The 18,559-nt window shown below is 36.0% G+C and overlaps 1 protein-coding gene across 1 annotated transcript in view; it reads right to left on the reverse strand.

Moving 5' to 3' along the window:
* Positions 1–18,559, reverse strand: part of LYST (lysosomal trafficking regulator) — a 162,987-nt gene that overhangs the window by 39,280 nt on the left and 105,148 nt on the right. The window contains exons 32-41 of the mRNA XM_069484565.1: positions 17,180–17,356; positions 16,530–16,606; positions 16,205–16,393; positions 13,753–13,898; positions 13,566–13,662; positions 12,193–12,254; positions 10,586–10,641; positions 6,485–6,637; positions 4,120–4,364; positions 1,266–1,332 (exon numbers count right to left, since the gene is read on the reverse strand). Coding sequence (XP_069340666.1) covers positions 1,266–1,332; positions 4,120–4,364; positions 6,485–6,637; positions 10,586–10,641; positions 12,193–12,254; positions 13,566–13,662; positions 13,753–13,898; positions 16,205–16,393; positions 16,530–16,606; positions 17,180–17,356 — 1,269 coding nt within the window. The remainder of the gene's footprint in view (positions 1–1,265; positions 1,333–4,119; positions 4,365–6,484; positions 6,638–10,585; positions 10,642–12,192; positions 12,255–13,565; positions 13,663–13,752; positions 13,899–16,204; positions 16,394–16,529; positions 16,607–17,179; positions 17,357–18,559) is intronic.

The raw sequence follows: 18,559 nt of genomic DNA on the forward strand, positions 1-18,559 counted from the left end.
AGAAGGATGTTTCTGGAACTGTGATATAAAATAATGTGGTAAATATGAGAAAATTGCTTCAGCTGCTCCTATCTTGATACTGTTGTGCAGAATACAATGTGTGGCTATTGAGTTCTTTTGAATTTCCAATAGAATTCTATTGATATTAATTTCACAGAAAGAGGTAATTTGTTTCTATTGAAAAATTTTAAGATCTGGTAAATTTCTGTTTAATAAATCAATGCATAATTTCTTGAATATGACTAATGGTTATGGTACATTATAAATATATTGTTATATAAATAACACTAGGGGTATGAATAGCAGATCCCTGGAAATCTTTTGATTTTTTTATAAGGTCTATAATTATTATATATTTGAATAGAAAATGAATTATTAATTTTCAATTTATGCTAAAATAAACATATTCTTTTTCTGAGCAAGTGGTATTTAGGTTTTTTTTTTTTTTTTGGAGACAGGGGCTTGCCCTGTTGCCCAGTATAGAGTGCAGTGGCATGATCATAGCTTACTACAACCTCACATTCCTGAGCTCAAGCAATAAATCCTCCTGCCTCAGCCTCCCAAGTAGCTGGGACAGCAGGTGCTTACCATCATGCCTGGCTAAATTTTCTATTTTCTGTGTTGATGGGGTCTTGCCCTTGCTCAGGCTGGTCTTGAACTCCTGAGTTCAAGCAATCCTTCCACCCCAGCCTCCCAGCGTGTTAGGATTACAGGCGTGAGCCACTGTGCCCGGCCTGGGCAAGTGTTTTTAGAGAATTAAGATAGAAGATGAGGCCGGGCGCGGTGGCTCACGCCTGTAATCCTAGCACTCTGGGAGGCCGAGGCAGGTGGATCGCTTGAGGTCAGGAGTTCGAGACCAGCCTGAGCAAGAGCGAGACCCCGTCTCTACTAAAAATAGAAAGAAATTATATGGCCAACTAAAAATATATAGAGAAAAAATTAGCCGGGCATGGTGGTGCATGTCTGTAGTCCCAGCCACTCGGGAAGCTGAGGCAGTAGGATCGCTTAAGCCCAGGAGTTTGAGGTTGCTGTGAGCTAGGCTGACGCCACGGCACTCACTCTAGCCCGGGCAACAAGGTGAGACTCTGTCTCAAAAAAAAAAAAAAGATAGAAGATGATATTTAATTTCACATGATGATTTCTAGTTTTCTGTTAAAGTACAAGAAGGTTAAAAATAATCCTATACATTTAAATTAGGTAAAACACAAGTCTAAAACAAAGCTCCATTTTTCATTTATCAAAGTATGAGTAAACACTAAAGCTACCTTGTAGGTATCCACATAACGATCTTCTTTTTCCTTGTACTGCACAGCTATAGGCTTAGAGAGATTCCTATGAAAGAAAGGATAAAAAAACGAAATATTTTAACACTGTCAAGATTACGCTGCCTACATGTGCAGCCTGCAAGTAAATATGTGATCAATAAAATGCTCAGCCTTACACATGTTGCTTTGCAATTAACAGCCACCATTCAAAATTATGACTTTATAAATTATTAAGGTAGAATTTTCCCCATAGATTCATACCAGCATTGGCACTTCCTGACTTACAAGTAACCTAAACAAGAAGAGCAAGAGCTGCTGTTAACCCTCCTACGCTTACTTCTGTAGTTTCCTCCGGAATTGTAATGGAGGCTGCCCTTGGAAGCTAATTCCTACCAAGCCACGAAATCCTTGTCCCCACTTTCCAGATTCTACATCCAGTTAGACGTAGAGCGTAGAGTGAAGGATGGAAATTATGATCATGGAGACATGCTATCTAATAACTAGCCTAGTTAGTAAAAACTGAAGAAACAACAAGTTGGGATTTGGAGCGTGCTGCTATCTAGTCAGTAGACACTGAGTGATAACACTGTGCATATGGAGTGTGTGTGCCTGTGTGCAAATGTGTCAGTGCTGATGTTCACACTGTATGAACACCACACAACACCGTTCCTTGATGTAAGAAAACTCAAGGAATGAATCCTCACTTAAAAGCTACAGAATCAAGTGGTGTCCCTGTGCAGCACTGGAAAGAATAAGAGAAAAAATCTGAGGAAGAAAGGCAGGCTCCTCTGGCTGAGAACCATCTGGTCTGGCATAGGGACGGGACCACCTGGATTTCAATATGTGGCACCATAACTAGACCAATAGCAAGATTTGCTGGAATTTTAGTAAGTAACCAAATCTGCTTAGCCACATGTTGATACACATATTTTTTGATAAATTATTATTTCCTGGGAATATTGAAATTAATGATATCAAATAATAATTTTGCTTTTGAGACTTTTAATCATAAAAACTTTGTTTAAGAGTACAAATAGTTTTATAGAATAGATACAAATTAACATCTCAAAATAGGAAAAAAAAAAATCATGTGGTTTTTTTTTTGGAGACAAGGTCTTGTTCTGTTGCCCAGGCTAGCGTACAGTGGTATCATCGTACCTCACAAAAGCCTCCAATTCTTGGGCTCAAGGGATCCTCCTGCCTCAACCTCCTGAGTAGCTTGGACTACAGGCATGCACCACCATGCCCGGCTAATTTTTTAATTTTTTGTAGAGACAGGGTCTCCCTACTGCCCGGGCTGGTCTTGAATTCCTGGGCTCAAGTGATCTTACTGCCTTGGCCTCTCAAAGTGCTAGGATTACAGGTGTGAGCCACTGTGCCCCACCAAGAAATCATGTTTAAGATCCCCACTTGTAATTTTTTACAGTGTAAAAAGGTTTTTTTTGGGACACAGTTATATTAATGATTGTGATTAAAAAATCAGAAATTATAGTTGAGCAAACAATAAACTGAAATCAGCCACAAGACTATTACTCCAGGTAAAACATTTTGGTATATACTTGTCCAGATATTTTTCTGCTTATCTGTGTAAGCATATTCAGCTTTTACATAAAAAGAACATCTTCAATGCCTAAAATATACCCTACTACAATATCATTTTAACGGTTGCAACATATAACAATTTATTCAAACCTAGTGTTGAGCATTTAGGTTTCTACATTTTAGCTACTTTGAAAAATGACATGAAAACTTTGCTTATGGATAAACTTTTGCATGCAGTGCCAGGCACCATTATGAGTAATAAACCAGACGAATACAGCTCCTGTCCTCATGAAACTTATTGCTAGAGGGAACCCTTCTGGTAAAGCACACATTCTTAAATATTTCCTAAGAGGCTAGAGGAACAAACTAAATAATGTCATAGGAAGCAATCAGAAAACACAGAATGTGGGGCATCCTACAGGATAAATGACCTGATTTTTTCAAGTCAATGTCAAGAGAAAAGAAAGAGAAAAAATACATACAAAAAAAGAATAGCTGTTCTAGATGTATGTTTTTAAAGATACAGCAGCCAAAGGCAACAATGGATCTAATTCAAGTCAACCAATTATAAAAAGACGTTTTTGAGATAATCAGGGACAATTCAAAAATGGACTGGACATTCGAGGATATCATTGAATTGTTAATTTTATTAGATGTGATAATGACACTGTTATGTAAGAAAATGTCCTACTTTTTTTTTTGTTGTTGTTGAGACAGAGTCTCACTTTGTTGCCCAGGCTAGAGTGAGTGCCGTGGCGTCAGCTTAGCTCACAGCAACCTCAGACTCCTCGGCTTAAGCGATCCTACTGCCTCAGCCTCCCGAGTAGCTGGGACTACATGCATGCGCCACCATGCCCGGCTAATTTTTTCTATATAGATTTTTAGTTGTCCATATAATGTCTTTCTATTTTTAGTAGAGACGGGGTCTCGCTCTTGCTCAGGCTGGTCTCGAACTCCTGACCTCGAGCGATCCACCCGCCTCGGCCTCCCAGAGTGCTAGGATTACAGGCGTGAGCCATCGCGCCCGGCCAGAAAATGTCCTATTTTTTATAAGAGATGCATACTGTAGAAACAGAGGTGACATAACGAGATGTCTGTGATTTGCCTTAAATAAAAGGAAAAAAAGAGACAATGGAAGTTTGGCAAAAATCTTCTTAATTCATAATTGTTGAATTGGAGTGATGGGTATACAGGGGTTCATTATATATTCATTCTATTTTTGTACAGGTTTAAAATTTTTCATAATAAAAACTTTAATAGGATAAATATAACATATGGATGGATGAACCCAAAAGGTGATGTTTGTACTTACCTGTAGATTGATGGATCATTGAGGTCAAGTGTCTCACTAACATAGTCAGCAAGTATAAATGGGAACACTGGATACTGCATGAGATCATTGAAGGATCGACCAGCATGCTTGTTTAAGTGAGTCAAATACTCAAAATTAGTAATTTGTCCTGAATACCACAGATTTGTCAGAGCGGTGATGTTACCGTATTCCAGAAGATTAGGGAGGTTATTTGTGAGTATACTGTGGTATACATCATCACGAACCTAAAAGGGAAGGAGAAAAAAACCAACCCCGAAGTTATTTTTAAGCTTATTAGAACTTTTCTCCAAAGAACCCATGATGTTATAGACATGTTACTAATCTAAAGGCCTCCAAGAAAATACTTTTTGTCCAGTAAAATTAGCCTGTGGAGAACTGAAAGTCAAATCCAGGTCTTCCTCCAAAGGTTGAGCTCTTCTTAACCACTATGCTTTGCTGCTGGAGAAATTTGTTAATAAGAAACTTACAAGAAAAGGTTTGTATGGGAAAGTCATTTATATACAGATACTAAGAAAAAAAGAAAGGTTTTCTTCTAAATAAATGCCACATGGTGTAGTAAAAGAGCAAGGTCTTCTGAATTAGACAGATCTGGTCTGCTTCCCTGCTGAACCCTTTGTGCTGCGGTTACCACATCTGTAATATGAGAGTGATAATATTTACCTCATTAAGAATTAAATAAAATACCTGTGTAAATAGCATATTTGATTTTCACTACTTCTTGAAAACATATATAAACCCTTTTAGACATTCACAACAATTCTATCACAGAAAAAGGGTATTGATTCTTCAAATGCAATTAAATGATAATTGGTAATAAGTGGGAAAAAAATAGATGAGCCAAATCTTAGATAAAAACAGATTTGAAATACCCATCTTAAGCAGGTATATGCTTCAGGCCTAGGAAGAAAAGCCACAGATATGGATAATGAGAGACAGGGTTAAAAGTAAATGACAATAATGAGGGAATGCAGCTATAGTTATGGAACAGGCAGAAGCACAGAGTGCTTAACAACCTAAACCTGTAGCCTAAATCTGAAGGTTGCCAACTGCTGAAGTTAAGGTCCGTGGAGGGGAATTTATGACAGACTGTAAATCAAACTCTGGAAGGAAAAGGAAGCATTCATTCATTCATTCAACAAATATTTACTGAACACCTACATACAGTAGCGTTCAAGGTGCTGAAGAAATAGCAACCTAACAAAGCAAAGTCTTGACACTCTGTTGGGGAGACGCACACACTGCTGGATGCTAAGACTCCTATAGAGAAAAACACAGCAAAGTAAGGGAGATAAGGGATGCTTTGTGGGGGAAGAGAGGTGTTGCTATTCTATATAATCAGAGAGGGCCTCTCTGATAAGGGGACATTTGATCAAGGAACCCCCAAAAAGTCAGAGACAGAGTCATTTGAATTCCTAAGGGGAAAAGTATTCCAGGCAGCAGTAAATGCAAAGGCCCTGCAGCTTTGGTGTTCCTGACATATTCAAGGAAAAGAAAGTCACCATGGATGAAGTAGAGAGAAAGACTCAGAGAATGGCAGAAGATGAGGTCGGAGAGGTATAACAAGGTGCCAGATCACTCAGGTCTTTACCAGCTTATTGGGAGGACTTCAGCTTTAACCGAGTGACACAGAAATGAATGAAGGGTTCAGAGCAGAGGAATAGTATGATCCAACACACTTTAGCTACTGTGTTGAGAATAGCCTGAAGAGCAAAAGGTTTTCTGTAAAACAGCAAAGAAATGGTCACTGAAGAAACTGGAGATCAAGACAGGGTTTGTCAAAGGTGGATTCTAACACAGCACTGAGCAAGTTTAAACCCAGTGAGGAAGGTTTTCTTTGAGAAGGAAAGAATAATCAGCTTTGTCAAATGCTGCTGATAGGTCAAGTAAGATAAGGACTAAGAAATATGACCTTGAGGGGTTGAGCAACACGGAGGTCACCAACGATCCTGACCAAAGTGGTGAGAAGAATGTCTGACTAGAGCATTTTAAAAGAGAACTGGAGGCAGCAAGCATATGTAACTCTTCCCGAAGTTTTCTGCAAAGGAGAGCAGAGAAATGGTAGCTGAAGAGACTTGAGGTCAAGACAAGGTTTGTCAAAGACGGACTCTACTACAGCACTGAGCAAGTTTAAACTACTTCTTTCAGTGATTTGAGGAATTGGAATTTAACACAGTTTTGAAGAATAAAAATAATCCTGATATAACCAAGGCTTTACTTTAATAAGGACTAAGAAATAAGGCAATTTTTATTTGATTTCAGAAACCTTTATACAATTAGTATGAGTACAGTTACATCAGTCCATGATCACTGAAACATACATATCTATTAATAAAGCTGAATTTACCTTGGTGTTATCAAATGCTAACAGGAGTGTTCTGCCATTTGTTAAAAAGATTTCTACAGCATTATCTCTCAATTGCCACCAACGCTTGTGAACTTCTTTAATTTCTTCATATGTCCAAGAAAATGATGCTGGTTCCAACTCTCCTTGAAGACTCTAGGACAAAGAAATAAATAAAAGTATTTGTTTTACACAAAATATAAATAAATTATTTTAATTTTAGATTTAAGAAATATCAAACTGAAATTTAAAAATCTTCCTTCTGTGGCAAAATGGCAGATAAGAGTACCTAGAAATCTTCCCACTGCAAAACACTTTCAAATCGGTAGATAAAATTTAAGAATATCAATAGATTTTGTTTTTTAGACCAGTTTCAGGTTTACAGAAAATTGAGCAGATAGCACAGAGTTCCAATATATCCTCCCTGTCCCCCCGCATCTCCCCAATGCTCACAGTTTGCCTATTACTAAATCCTGCATTTGGTGTGGAACATTTATTACAATTGATGAACCAATATTGCTACATTTTTCTTACCTAAAGTCCATAGTTTACCTTAGGGTTGGTTCACTGTGTGTTACCCATTCCATGGGTTTTGACAAACATATAATGACATGTATCCACCATTACAGTATCGTACAAAATAGTTTCACTGCCCTAAAAATTTTCTGTTCTCCATCTATTCATTCCTCCTTTCCTTTCCTCAACCCTTGGCAACCACTGATCTATTTACTGCCTCCATAGTTTTTACCCTTTTCAGGTTGGCTTTTTTTATTCTTTTACTAAGCAAATTTTTTTTTTTTTTTTTTTGAGACAGGGTCTCACTCTGTTGCCCAGGCTGGAGTGCAGTGGTGTCATCATAGCTCACTGCAGCCTCGAACTCCTGGGCTCAAGTGATCCCTCTGCCTCAGCCTCCTGAGTAGCTGGGACTACAGGCATGTGCTACCACACTTGGCTGATTTTTCTATTTATTGTAGAGACAGGGTCTTGCTCTTGCTCAGGTTGGTTTCAAACTCCTGGCCTTAAATAATCCTCCTGCCTCGGCCTCCCAGAGTGCTAGGATTACAGGCATAAGCCACTGCACCCAGCCAGCAAATGTTCTTTTAAATTCATAGATGAGCAGCAAGAAAATAAGGAAAATGAAATCCCCAGGAGTCAAAAATAAAAAGAAATTTAAAAAAACAGCAGTAAAAAGGAAGCAACACTTTGGCTGCCTGGTTGTATGTGCCTGCATGTGTATATATAAAATATATGCATACTCCTACCCTCTGCCCTGTTTCAGGAATGAAGTGACTTAGTTTAATATTCTCTTGAAGACAGAAGATGAGGCCTTGGGCTCCCTGGAATCAGGGTGTAGAATTGAGATTCCTTCAGAATGCTAAAACCCAGGAGGGACAAATTCCCAATGAAAGATTAGACAGATGTGCTCATCAATAAAGGGGAATAATGGGGAGGCTTGTCTCTTTTGGCCTGGGGCCTGGGTGGAGAATAGAAAAAAGTTTCTCTCTGAGAATTCGTAACTGTGGGCCTGCTATCATATGGATTTAGGTTTTACAATAACCTATCTGAATGGCCTGGAAACAACCAAGCAATGAAACACAGTTCCCACGCCCCCAGATCATCCAGCACAGGCAAAGCAGAGTCTCTGGAGGAACACTTCTGCAGCCAAGGCAGCAGCCCTGCAAACAAAGCCCCACTGAATGTAACCTCTCAGATCAACACATACCAAACGGCTGCAGTCCTCTCCTATGTGGTCAGCAGAAGGAAAGGAGATGGGAAAGTGACCACCGGAAGGCTGGATGTCCTTGAAAGCATTAATCCTAGCTTATTTAGGCAAATCCTCACATTCTGGAACGAAGAGTTAGGGGCCACAGGTCCTACACATCCTACCATCACTAGGTCCTTTCCCAAAGTACAAAATCAAAAAAACTTTAAAAAATATGCATCTAATTCTTTTATAAATTGCAAGTGAACACATGAATTATGTTATTCAATGCTTTTAATAGAGAAATCATGAATAAAGTTTCTACTAAAGTTTAAAACTAGTTAGAATTTATCTCCTCAAACAAACCTGCATCCTAGTGGGTTTTCTTTCTTCAGTTTTTCCTTTTAGAAAATTGCATTTACTTACTCTTTTATGTTGACTAACAGGAAGCTCAAAGCAAAATTTAAGATTCAATTGCAAGAACTATTTTATCCCAGGCTCTTTATCCTTCCAAAATCTTACTTTAATTTTTTTATTTGAATTGCCCTACCCTATGTGTGTTTTACATTGTCCTGGGTCCCAAATAATTTTTAGAAGTAGAGGCAGGGACTGTATTAAAATAAATGAAAATGTAATATTCCCATACTTAAAACCTAATTCCTCCTTTGTTTAGCCTCAACATTCAGTCATTCATTCAATTCAACATACATTAATTAAGCTTCTATGTGCAAGGTTCTCTTCTAAGTGCTCTGCGTGAAATAAATTTGTATAAGACAAAAATGGGGCATGAGATACTTGCACACACATTTGTACACACAATGAAGATAGCAAATACAAGAACAAATACTACAAAAGTACAGAGAAAGAAAGTATCTTCCAATCCATTAAAAAGCAAGGGCATATTTATACAAATTTTAAGGGAGAAAATGTTTTCTTTTAAACACACAAAAATGTTGCCTCAAATATCAACTACTGAATTCTTTGGTTGATAAAAAGATACATCCTGAAAAATAATGTAATATTTTTACTAGTTGGGACAAACCCCATAGTAATTGCTATATAAATTAGAAAAGAATACCTATTCATATTTTTGGCTATATTAAATATTTTCATGACTTTTTCATACTACCTATATTATAACCAAATTTTATGATTTCACTCCTTAATTTCTTTAAAATCAAATATATATTCATATTAAATCACATATAATCTCATTTAGTATATTCTTAAGAATTCCTGGCTTTAGAACATTGCTGAAACAAAAATTGTATTTCTTACAGGGATCTCAATAAATATTTTAATGGCATACAAACTAATTCAAATTGAATTAAAACCTTTACTATACAAAAAAATCTAAATCTTTGTAGTTATTTTCTGATTAATATCAGTATTTCCAAATGAATAAAAATTATCATTACTAAACTATATGTCAGGATGACTTAAGTTATTCAATTATATGGGGCCGGGCGTGGTGGCTCACGCTTGTAATCCTAGCACTCTGGGAGGCCGAGGCGGGTGGATCGCTCGAGGTCAGGAGTTCGAGACCAGCCTGAGCAAGAGCGAGACCTCGTCTCTACTAAAAATAGAAAGAAATTATCTGGCCAACTAAAAATATATATAGAAAAAAAAAAAATGAGCCGGGCATGGTGGCGCATGCCTGTAGTCCCAGCTACTTGGGAGGCTGAGGCAGTAGGATCACTTAAGCCCAGGAGTCTGAGGTTGCTGTGAGCTAGGCTGACGCCACGGCACTCACTCTAGCCCGGGCAACAGAGTGAGACTCTGTCTCAAAAAAAAAAAAAAAAAAGTTATTCAATTATATAATATTTTCCTTTCTGCAGGCAAAGATACTTCATAGTGAAATAGTAGTGGCAAGAGGTAGTTATTTTGTTGCTACTGAGGATAGTAATGAGAAAGAATGGATATAAATTGAAATAATAGGAGTGCTTGGAATTTGACTCATAATATTAACTGTTATGAGACTTGGGCTGTAAGACAGAAGGAGATGGTACCATCTTCTTTTTAAAATTGTCTTTTACCAGCCTGGGCAACATAGCTAGAGCCTTTCTCTACAAAAAATTAAAGAATTAGGCAGGCATGGTGGTGCACGCCTGTAGTTCCAACTACTCAGGAGGCTGAGGCAGGAGGATTGGTTGATTCTGGGAGTTGGAGGTTACAGTAAGCTATGATCATGTCACTGCACTCTAGCCTGGGCCACAGAGTGAGACCATGTCTCAAAAAAAAAAAAAAATCTTCTAAACAATGTTTAGAATTCAGACCAATCTACACATACAGTGACAAAGAATGAACTCTAATAGTTGTCCCTGCTCTCTGGTTATACTAAATTTATACGTTTTTGGAATTTGTCTCGATTTATGTAAGTACAAACTTAAGCCTCTACTCACCGAACTTTCCAATGTATCAGAAGCATTATCTTCCACAAAATACATTCCACATTTACCTGCAAAAAATAATTGGATATAAGGGTTTAAAAATGGATGTGCACTATTACCATATATGGTTAAAAAGGCAAAGGATTTATACAATCTGAAGAGAAACCAGAGTATTCTATATGGTTAAAAGCATGACCTCTGGATTCCTTTGATCTGAATTTGAATCTTAGTACCCCTATAGTTCCTAGCACTCAATAAAAACTTCTGAATAGTATTCATGAGATCTTGGACAAGTTGCTTAACCTCTTTGTATGTTGGTTTCCTTATCAAAAAAAGATGGGGGGTCCTATGTCACAGAGTTATTGTGGGAATTAAATCAGAATATATGCAAAACGCTTACTAATAGTGCTTGGTATTCAGTGCTAAATAAATGTCGGCATTTATTATTATCATTATTCTTATATTACTAACATACTGATTTGCTTTATTTTGTCACACATTAACGGAAGTCAAGTGGTAAACCAAATTTTCTAGCAAAAGAGAAATCCTTAATCATTTTGAAGATTGAGACACCTCAACAGGGCAGAATAGGCCCTAAACATAGCCCCTAATTTTTTCCTGCTTCAAAGGCTGGCTGTTACTAACACATGTCTCTACATCATGTTTCCAAAGGTGGGAACTTCACTGAGGCTCTGCCACCTGCATGCTGTCACCCTGGAGTGCTGGGTAGACCGTGAAGTACTGGCATGACTGGGTCAGAGGGATGCCACAACCTCCATCCATGTGACCATGGGGCTAATCTCAGCAAGCTCGAAGCTCCACACCTTGGACCCTGGATGCTGTAGCTTACAACACTGACTGTCAAATGCGAGGGTACATCAGAATCACTGGGCTAATGAAAACACAGACTGCTGGGCCCCACCCTTAGGATTTCAGATTCAAAAGCTCTGGGCTAGGGCCTGAGAATGTGCATTTCTAAAGAAGTTTCTATGAGATGCTGATGCTGCTGATTCAAGGACCAGCTTTGAGAACATAGCTCCCGCATACAAATTGGTTCTTTAAGGGAATAGAAATCAAGTGGTATAACTTTATTTCTTCATGTTCTGAGAAAAAATTTTCCACGAAGTGTAACTATGTAGGTATTTGTGAACTGACAATCTTCAGCAGCACAATAGAGAATATAAATTATAAACAATCTCAAGGTAGATATATTTCTTATGCATAGGTATATTTGTTAAAATAGTAGGTATATAAATATACCAATAATTTTTTACTTTAAATTGGCATATAATAAAAGGAATGATGAAATATAAAAATGTACACTCATGAAAAAACTCAATTTTATAAAAATTAAAATGCTATTCATATGCTTCTCAGAAAATAAGATGCCATTTTCTTCACATTTATGAGTCATATGCATTATATATAATGTTAAGGCAAACTAGCCTACATAATGTTAGAGAAATTCTGATTTAATGACAATGTGTCAAAAAACACTTTAAATTATCTAAAAATAAAATACAGCAGGGTGTGGCTAAAAGATCCCATAGTAAAAAAAATTAAAATTAAAAAAACAGGGCAGGGTGAATATGTGTAAAATTCTTCAAAATTTGACTTACCTAATAACAATTCACCAGCTGTCTCTCTAGATGGTGCAACACTGATACATCTTCGATTCACTCTGTCAAAACATACTTAAAATTACTATAACTAAATATTTTGACCAATTTTAGAGAATATAGGCTTTATTTTATCTAGTAAAATATTTCAGCAAGGCAGACTGGAGTTTCAACAGCATGAGGTGTCTTATCAAAATCTACATGAATATCATCTCCTTTTTTAACATTCTGGTAGAAGAGAAAATATCTGAAACTTTTAGAAAAGGCTAACAATCCCTACAACTTGTATGTAGAATACAGGAATTGAGTTATTTAATAGAGACTTCAATATTTTTTTTTTTTTTTTTGAGACAGAGTCTCACTCTGTTGCCCGGGCTAGAGTGAGTGCCATGGCGTCAGTCTAGCTCACAGCAACCTCAAACTCCTGGGCTTAAGCGATCCTACTGCCTCAGCCTCCCGAGTAGCTGGGACTACAGGCATGCGCCACCATGCCCGGCTAATTTTTTTGTATATATATATTTTAGTTGTCCATATAATTTCTTTCTATTTTTAGTAGAGACGGGGTCTCACTCTTGCTCAGGCTGGTCTCGAACTCCTGACCTCGAGCGATCCACCCGCCTCGGCCTCCCAGAGTGCTAGGATTACAGGCGTGAGCCACCGCGCCCGGCCAAGACTTCAATATTTTATATTTTCCAGTAAATAAGCAAACATTGGTCCATGCCTCTGATACTTCAAAATAAATAAAGCCTAGTATTCTAGAGAAAACAGGTGATTTAGAGTCAGAAAATTCCTCTGTTCTTTAGTCTAGTCAATTATCTTTGAGTATCAGTTTTTTATCTATAAAATGGGCATAATAATAATAACAATCACAAAAAACAGTAATGACATTACAATCATTAGTTAACATATACTGATACATCTAATGTTCAACAATGCTATGACACCTTGGGTATTATTATTTTCCTCATTTAGTAGATGAGGAAATTGAGACTGAAAGTCTAAGTAATTTGCCCAAGATCAAATAGCAAGTAACAGGAGGAATCGGAATTTGAACCTTCAACACTATACTATATCATCCTTTAATGATACCACCAGCAGGTCTATCTACTTTACAGAGCTATTAAAAAAGTTAACTATAAACACATATATATGCTAATAAGGGCCAGATCATGATGGCTGAAGTCCAATGAATGCTTGCTATCAGAAATGTCATTTTCTTTTGGATTTTGCCCAATCAACTTTGTCCTCTCTGTCCTATCCTGTTTAAGACTTTTCTTAAAACCACAGCATTATCTAAAATAAATATTATAGAAACACTTCAATAAATTGTTGTACATTCACAAAAAAGTGAAGGTCTGTGGATCCAAACTCACCTTATAGATTCACTTGCAGCTTTGTCTTTGACAGTGGAAGAGAAAGAAGAATGAGTTTTGTCTTCAAATAGGTAAGAGAGTGGTGGTTTGACCACATCTGTTGAGGAAAAAGTACATATTAATCTCTATCAAATGACTACAGTTATATCTGCTATATTTAAATGTTGAGTCAAGAAGCCACTATTACCTTCCGATTTTTGTCTGTCCCTAAGGAGATACTTATTTGGAATAGTTAAGTAACATCGCTGTAAACGTCTCCTCTCTCGATTTGGCCCTTCCGTTGGATCCAGTTGCCATGAGGTTGGATAGTAGATGGGGTCATACCATACTGCTCTGCAAGTGAAAATAAAAGGGTGTTTTAAGTGGCCATCCAAGGACTTTAGCTTTTTAAAAAAAAATCATTATAGAGACTGGATAAATAAGTCACAATTGATCTATTCAATTAAAAAAAAACCCAACTATTTACATGCTTAGCCCAGGGAAAGCATACACATTGTACAAAAGAATAACATAAAATCTAAGTGACCTTCTGTTCCTGAACCCCAGTCTCCCAGTTCCCCTCCTAGAGGCTAGCTCTGTTTCCAGCTTCTTGCATCTATTAAATTTTTAAAAAGATATAACTACTATGAACACTTTAGCAACATTATATAACACACTGAATTTTTTTTTTTTTTTTTTTTGAGACAGAGTCTCACTCTGTTGCCCGGGCTAGAGTGAGTGCCATGGCGTCAGCCTAGCTCACAGCAACCTCAAACTCCTGGGCTCAAGCGATCCTCCTGTCTCAGCCTCCTGAGTAGCTGGGACTACAGGCATGCGCCACCATGCCCGGCTAATTTTTCCTATATATATTTTTAGCTGTCCATATAATTCTTTCTATTTTTAGTAGAGATGGGGTCTCGCTCTTGCTCAGGCTGGTCTCGAACTCCTGAGCTCAAACGATCCGCCCACCTCGGCCTCCCAGAGAGCTAGGATTACAGGCGTGAGCCACCGCGCCCGGCCAACACACTGAATTTAACATGGTTAGCTAAAAAAAATTTTTTTCCAAATTGATTTTTTACATTTCCTATTTTGCCTATTCTGTAATGTAACAAATAAAATTAGTTCCTCTTCGTGGTATAAATCACAGTCTAAAAAAGGTTTTAAAATAGTTTTATATCTTCGATAAAAGAAAAAAGTAAAACCATATTAAATACATTTTTAGAAATAGAGAAAAAAAATCACCTTAATCCTACCACAAACATACAAAAATACTGATAGTGGTTATTTCTTTTTCCTTCCTTCCTTCCTTCCTCCCTCCCTCCCTCCCATCTGTCCCTCCTCAGTTTTAAGCATTAGCTATACATACTTCCATAAGTTAAGTGCATATGGAACATTCCATATCCTGCCTTCTTTCATTGAAACAGTATAATCTTTATTATCACCATTTTAAATGGCTGCCTAATATTACATTGAGTGGATATATCACAATGTATTTAACTATTAATATATTACTATTTTTATATATTTAAAGTGTTTCCAATTCATTCACTAGTATAAATAATGCAGAGATAAAAACCTTTATGTTTGTTGCCTTCCATATTTTTAATATTTTCCTTAGGACAGAATCACTAAAAGATAACTGAAGCTGGAAATAAAATGTTTGTTGGGTTCCTGATATATACTGTCAAAGTCTACAATGTCACAAAAGCTCTAAGGACAGCTAATATCCTGCTGTGGATATCAGCAGGTAAAAAAAATTTATTTTAAACATGAAAGTAAAATTTGGTATCTAAAGGTTTTAAAAAACCAAATTAGCCTCTAGCAATATTGAGTATTTTCCCATGTGTTTATAAATTCTATTTGTCTTACATGAGGAGTATGTTCATGTCTTTTGCTCATTCAAACTTCTGGGATCATAATATTTTACCTCAGAATCTGCATGAGTTTTCAAACAGTAAGAATGTTAACTCTTTACTATATTTGCTAAAAATAAATTTCCATGCTTTTTTGTCATTGTTGTTGTAGTTGTTAAAAACACTACAAAAAACTAGGATTCAAATCCATTGGTTTCTCTGCAGTTTCTTTTATTGTGTTTGAGCTTAAAAGCTATCCACCTAGTGTTGATAAATACCGTATTTTCTTCTACTTTATGAACTGTTTCAATTTAATTCTTTCATCCATCTGGAATTTACTTTAGTGTATACGTTTAGTGTATTTTAGCACACCAAAGTCACACAGATCAGTTACCCTAACCAAATTTAGAGAATAATACTTTAATTTCCCTTTTTTCATTATCTGTAGTTTATCTTTTGAATCTTATTAATAGTCATAGGTAGAAAAAGATATTTTTCTCAACTATTCTATTTCAGTGATTTCTCTATTCTTATTACAAAGACCATATTGTAAAATTAAAGCCAATATTACTATCTGGAAGAGCTAATGCCTCTCTCCCTTATTACTTTTTCCCCCCAGAATTAAAAAAAAAAAAAAACTCATATGATTATTCTTCAAGATCAAAAAAATCACAAACGGTTAAACAAAAAAAAAGTTTAAATAATGAAACAATTTTATGAGTCTGAATTCTGGAATAAAAACTGTGTTTCATGGCAATATACGAAATATTCACACAACACAACTTAAGATGTCCTCCCGTTGCTTACCTATCATGCGTCAGTTGCTGAATAAGTTCCTGCCAGTGTCTGCTGGCACTCAGGTCTACTTTATACATTCCCCTGATATGCTGGATCACCTTTTTTCTCTCAATTCCTTGGGAGAGAGACACTGCCTGGGTGATATCTGCAGCGATTTTAGATATATCCTTTGATTTTGAATCAAGACGCTGAAAGAGACTAAACAAACAACACTATCCATAAGTTAAGTGCATATGGAACATTAAATGTTTATCAAAATATGACACTTTAAAAGTATACGTGAAATCTAATGGATTGCTAAAAGACATGACTTTTGGAACACATAAAATCTTACCTTTGTTGATTATTATTCACTGTTTTCTGCCAGGCAGCTTTACTCACACCTTCTTCAGTTTCATATTTCTTTTGTTCCTAAAAGATTTAGATAATAATATACTATAAAAAACTTATTATTTCTCATCTAACATTGGCACAGAGCCTAACAAATTAATTTTATAATCAAGTTAACAAAGGAAAAAATATTATCCCTTGGAGACCAGCATATTAAAATAATCACTTAAATAATATTATAATTCCCCTTTGTTTCTATACAATTTGGGTCACAGAAACTAGGATAGCATAGTTAACCAGAGTTGCCAAACCTGATGAGTTTACACAGTTGCTTGCTTCCTTATTTTGCTTGTTCATTAAAGCACCCCTAACTCAAGGTATGCTTCAACTTGCTTGTCACTATAAAAATCCTTCCTTCACTGAAGGTTACTGATAATGGTTAAGGATGACCATAGATAATAAAATCCTCCCCCAAATCAGCCTATTTTTTCTTTCATAGTAAAATGTAGTATAGTATATAGTAAACAATAAAACAATCATTTCAATGTTATCATCAGTGATACTCTATTCTATTCTAGAAAAAGTACTGTCAATCATTTTTTAACTCTATACAATGGGTTCTCCTAAGAAACAGTTATGGTTTCACTGACTCACCTCTTTGATCATTTTAATAAGGTCTGCTTTTGTTGAGGCACTGGGAGGGATGCACTTGTGACCACACAATTTTAAAGCATTCATAAGTAGTTCTGCTGTGTCTAGTTCTTCTTCAGTCAACTCATCTTGGTGATTATGTATCAACTCTGACAAATACAAAACTAACTTGGCTCCATGCTTTAAAAAAAGTAATAATTTTTTTAGTAATAAAAAATTTATTTCTTACATTTAAATTATTTAACAGTAATTAAATTAAATTATGTTACTAGATTTATTTGGGTGGATCTGATCTGAATAAATCAGCTACAAAAGACATTCTGGGGACAATTGAAGACACGTGATTATGCATTGGGTATTTGATGACAGAGAATTAATACTAATTTTGTTATGTGTAATAAATGTTGTTATGGTTACATAAGAAAATGTCTTTTTAAAAAAGAATTTAGAAGTAAAATATCATGATTTCTATAATTTACTTTAAAATAATTCATAAGAAATATCAATATGATAAAATATTAATAATTATTAAATCTACGTGATGATTACATGATATTCATTATACTATTCTCTCTGCTTTGTATGTTTGAGAATTTTTTATTATGAAAGATTAAGAAAAAGCAAGCTACCTAGTTTTTGGGGAGAAATTTTTGAAGAGGATTTGCTAAAGGAATACAGGAAATAAGCTGGAATAAAGGAAGATAATTCTTAGTTTTCCTCACAGAAAAACTGAACTGAAAAGGAAAACTTCCTTTAAACCTTAAAATAAAAGAAATATGCTTATTTATTCTTTCTCCTTTAATTTCTGCTCAGTAGAAGGAAGAGAAGGTGAAATTTCCAGAACAAAGCCCTTTACCATGTAGGAGAACGAAAGTTAAAAGACTCAAAACCTGAGACCTAAGCACTCAGTTTTATGTGTATGTTCAGGGAAGACTGGTTCAGGCCAATCTTTTGTGAACAGACCCCAAAACAAAATGACAGCGTTACTTAAGGTAATGGCAATCAATCGTCCTTTGCAGCACAAACCTAAACCAAACTTTGATTCATGATTTTTCAAGTGGCCCTTCCATGCTATAGATATCACATCTGATTGTAATGTGTACACTATGTATTATTTAGACAATTAATTTTGCCAAAAAATTTGCATTAGTACAAATACCACTGCATTTGGCTTTATGACATTTTAAACTGAATAGTATTAAATGTGAACAAATGGATCTGGAAGTGATTGTATTTTGGGTGACATTTAAATTAACAAGTTAAATCACATCATGTCATTTCCCAAAAGCAAAAGATGAACATATGCAATGGTGAAAATAGCAAAGCTCATTTTAATGCAGCATTTTAAATTAGTCAGAAGACAGCTGCTACCTGACCAAAAGA

Source organism: Eulemur rufifrons, chromosome 11 (assembly GCF_041146395.1).
Source record: "Eulemur rufifrons isolate Redbay chromosome 11, OSU_ERuf_1, whole genome shotgun sequence".
NCBI classification, from domain to species: domain Eukaryota; kingdom Metazoa; phylum Chordata; class Mammalia; order Primates; family Lemuridae; genus Eulemur; species Eulemur rufifrons.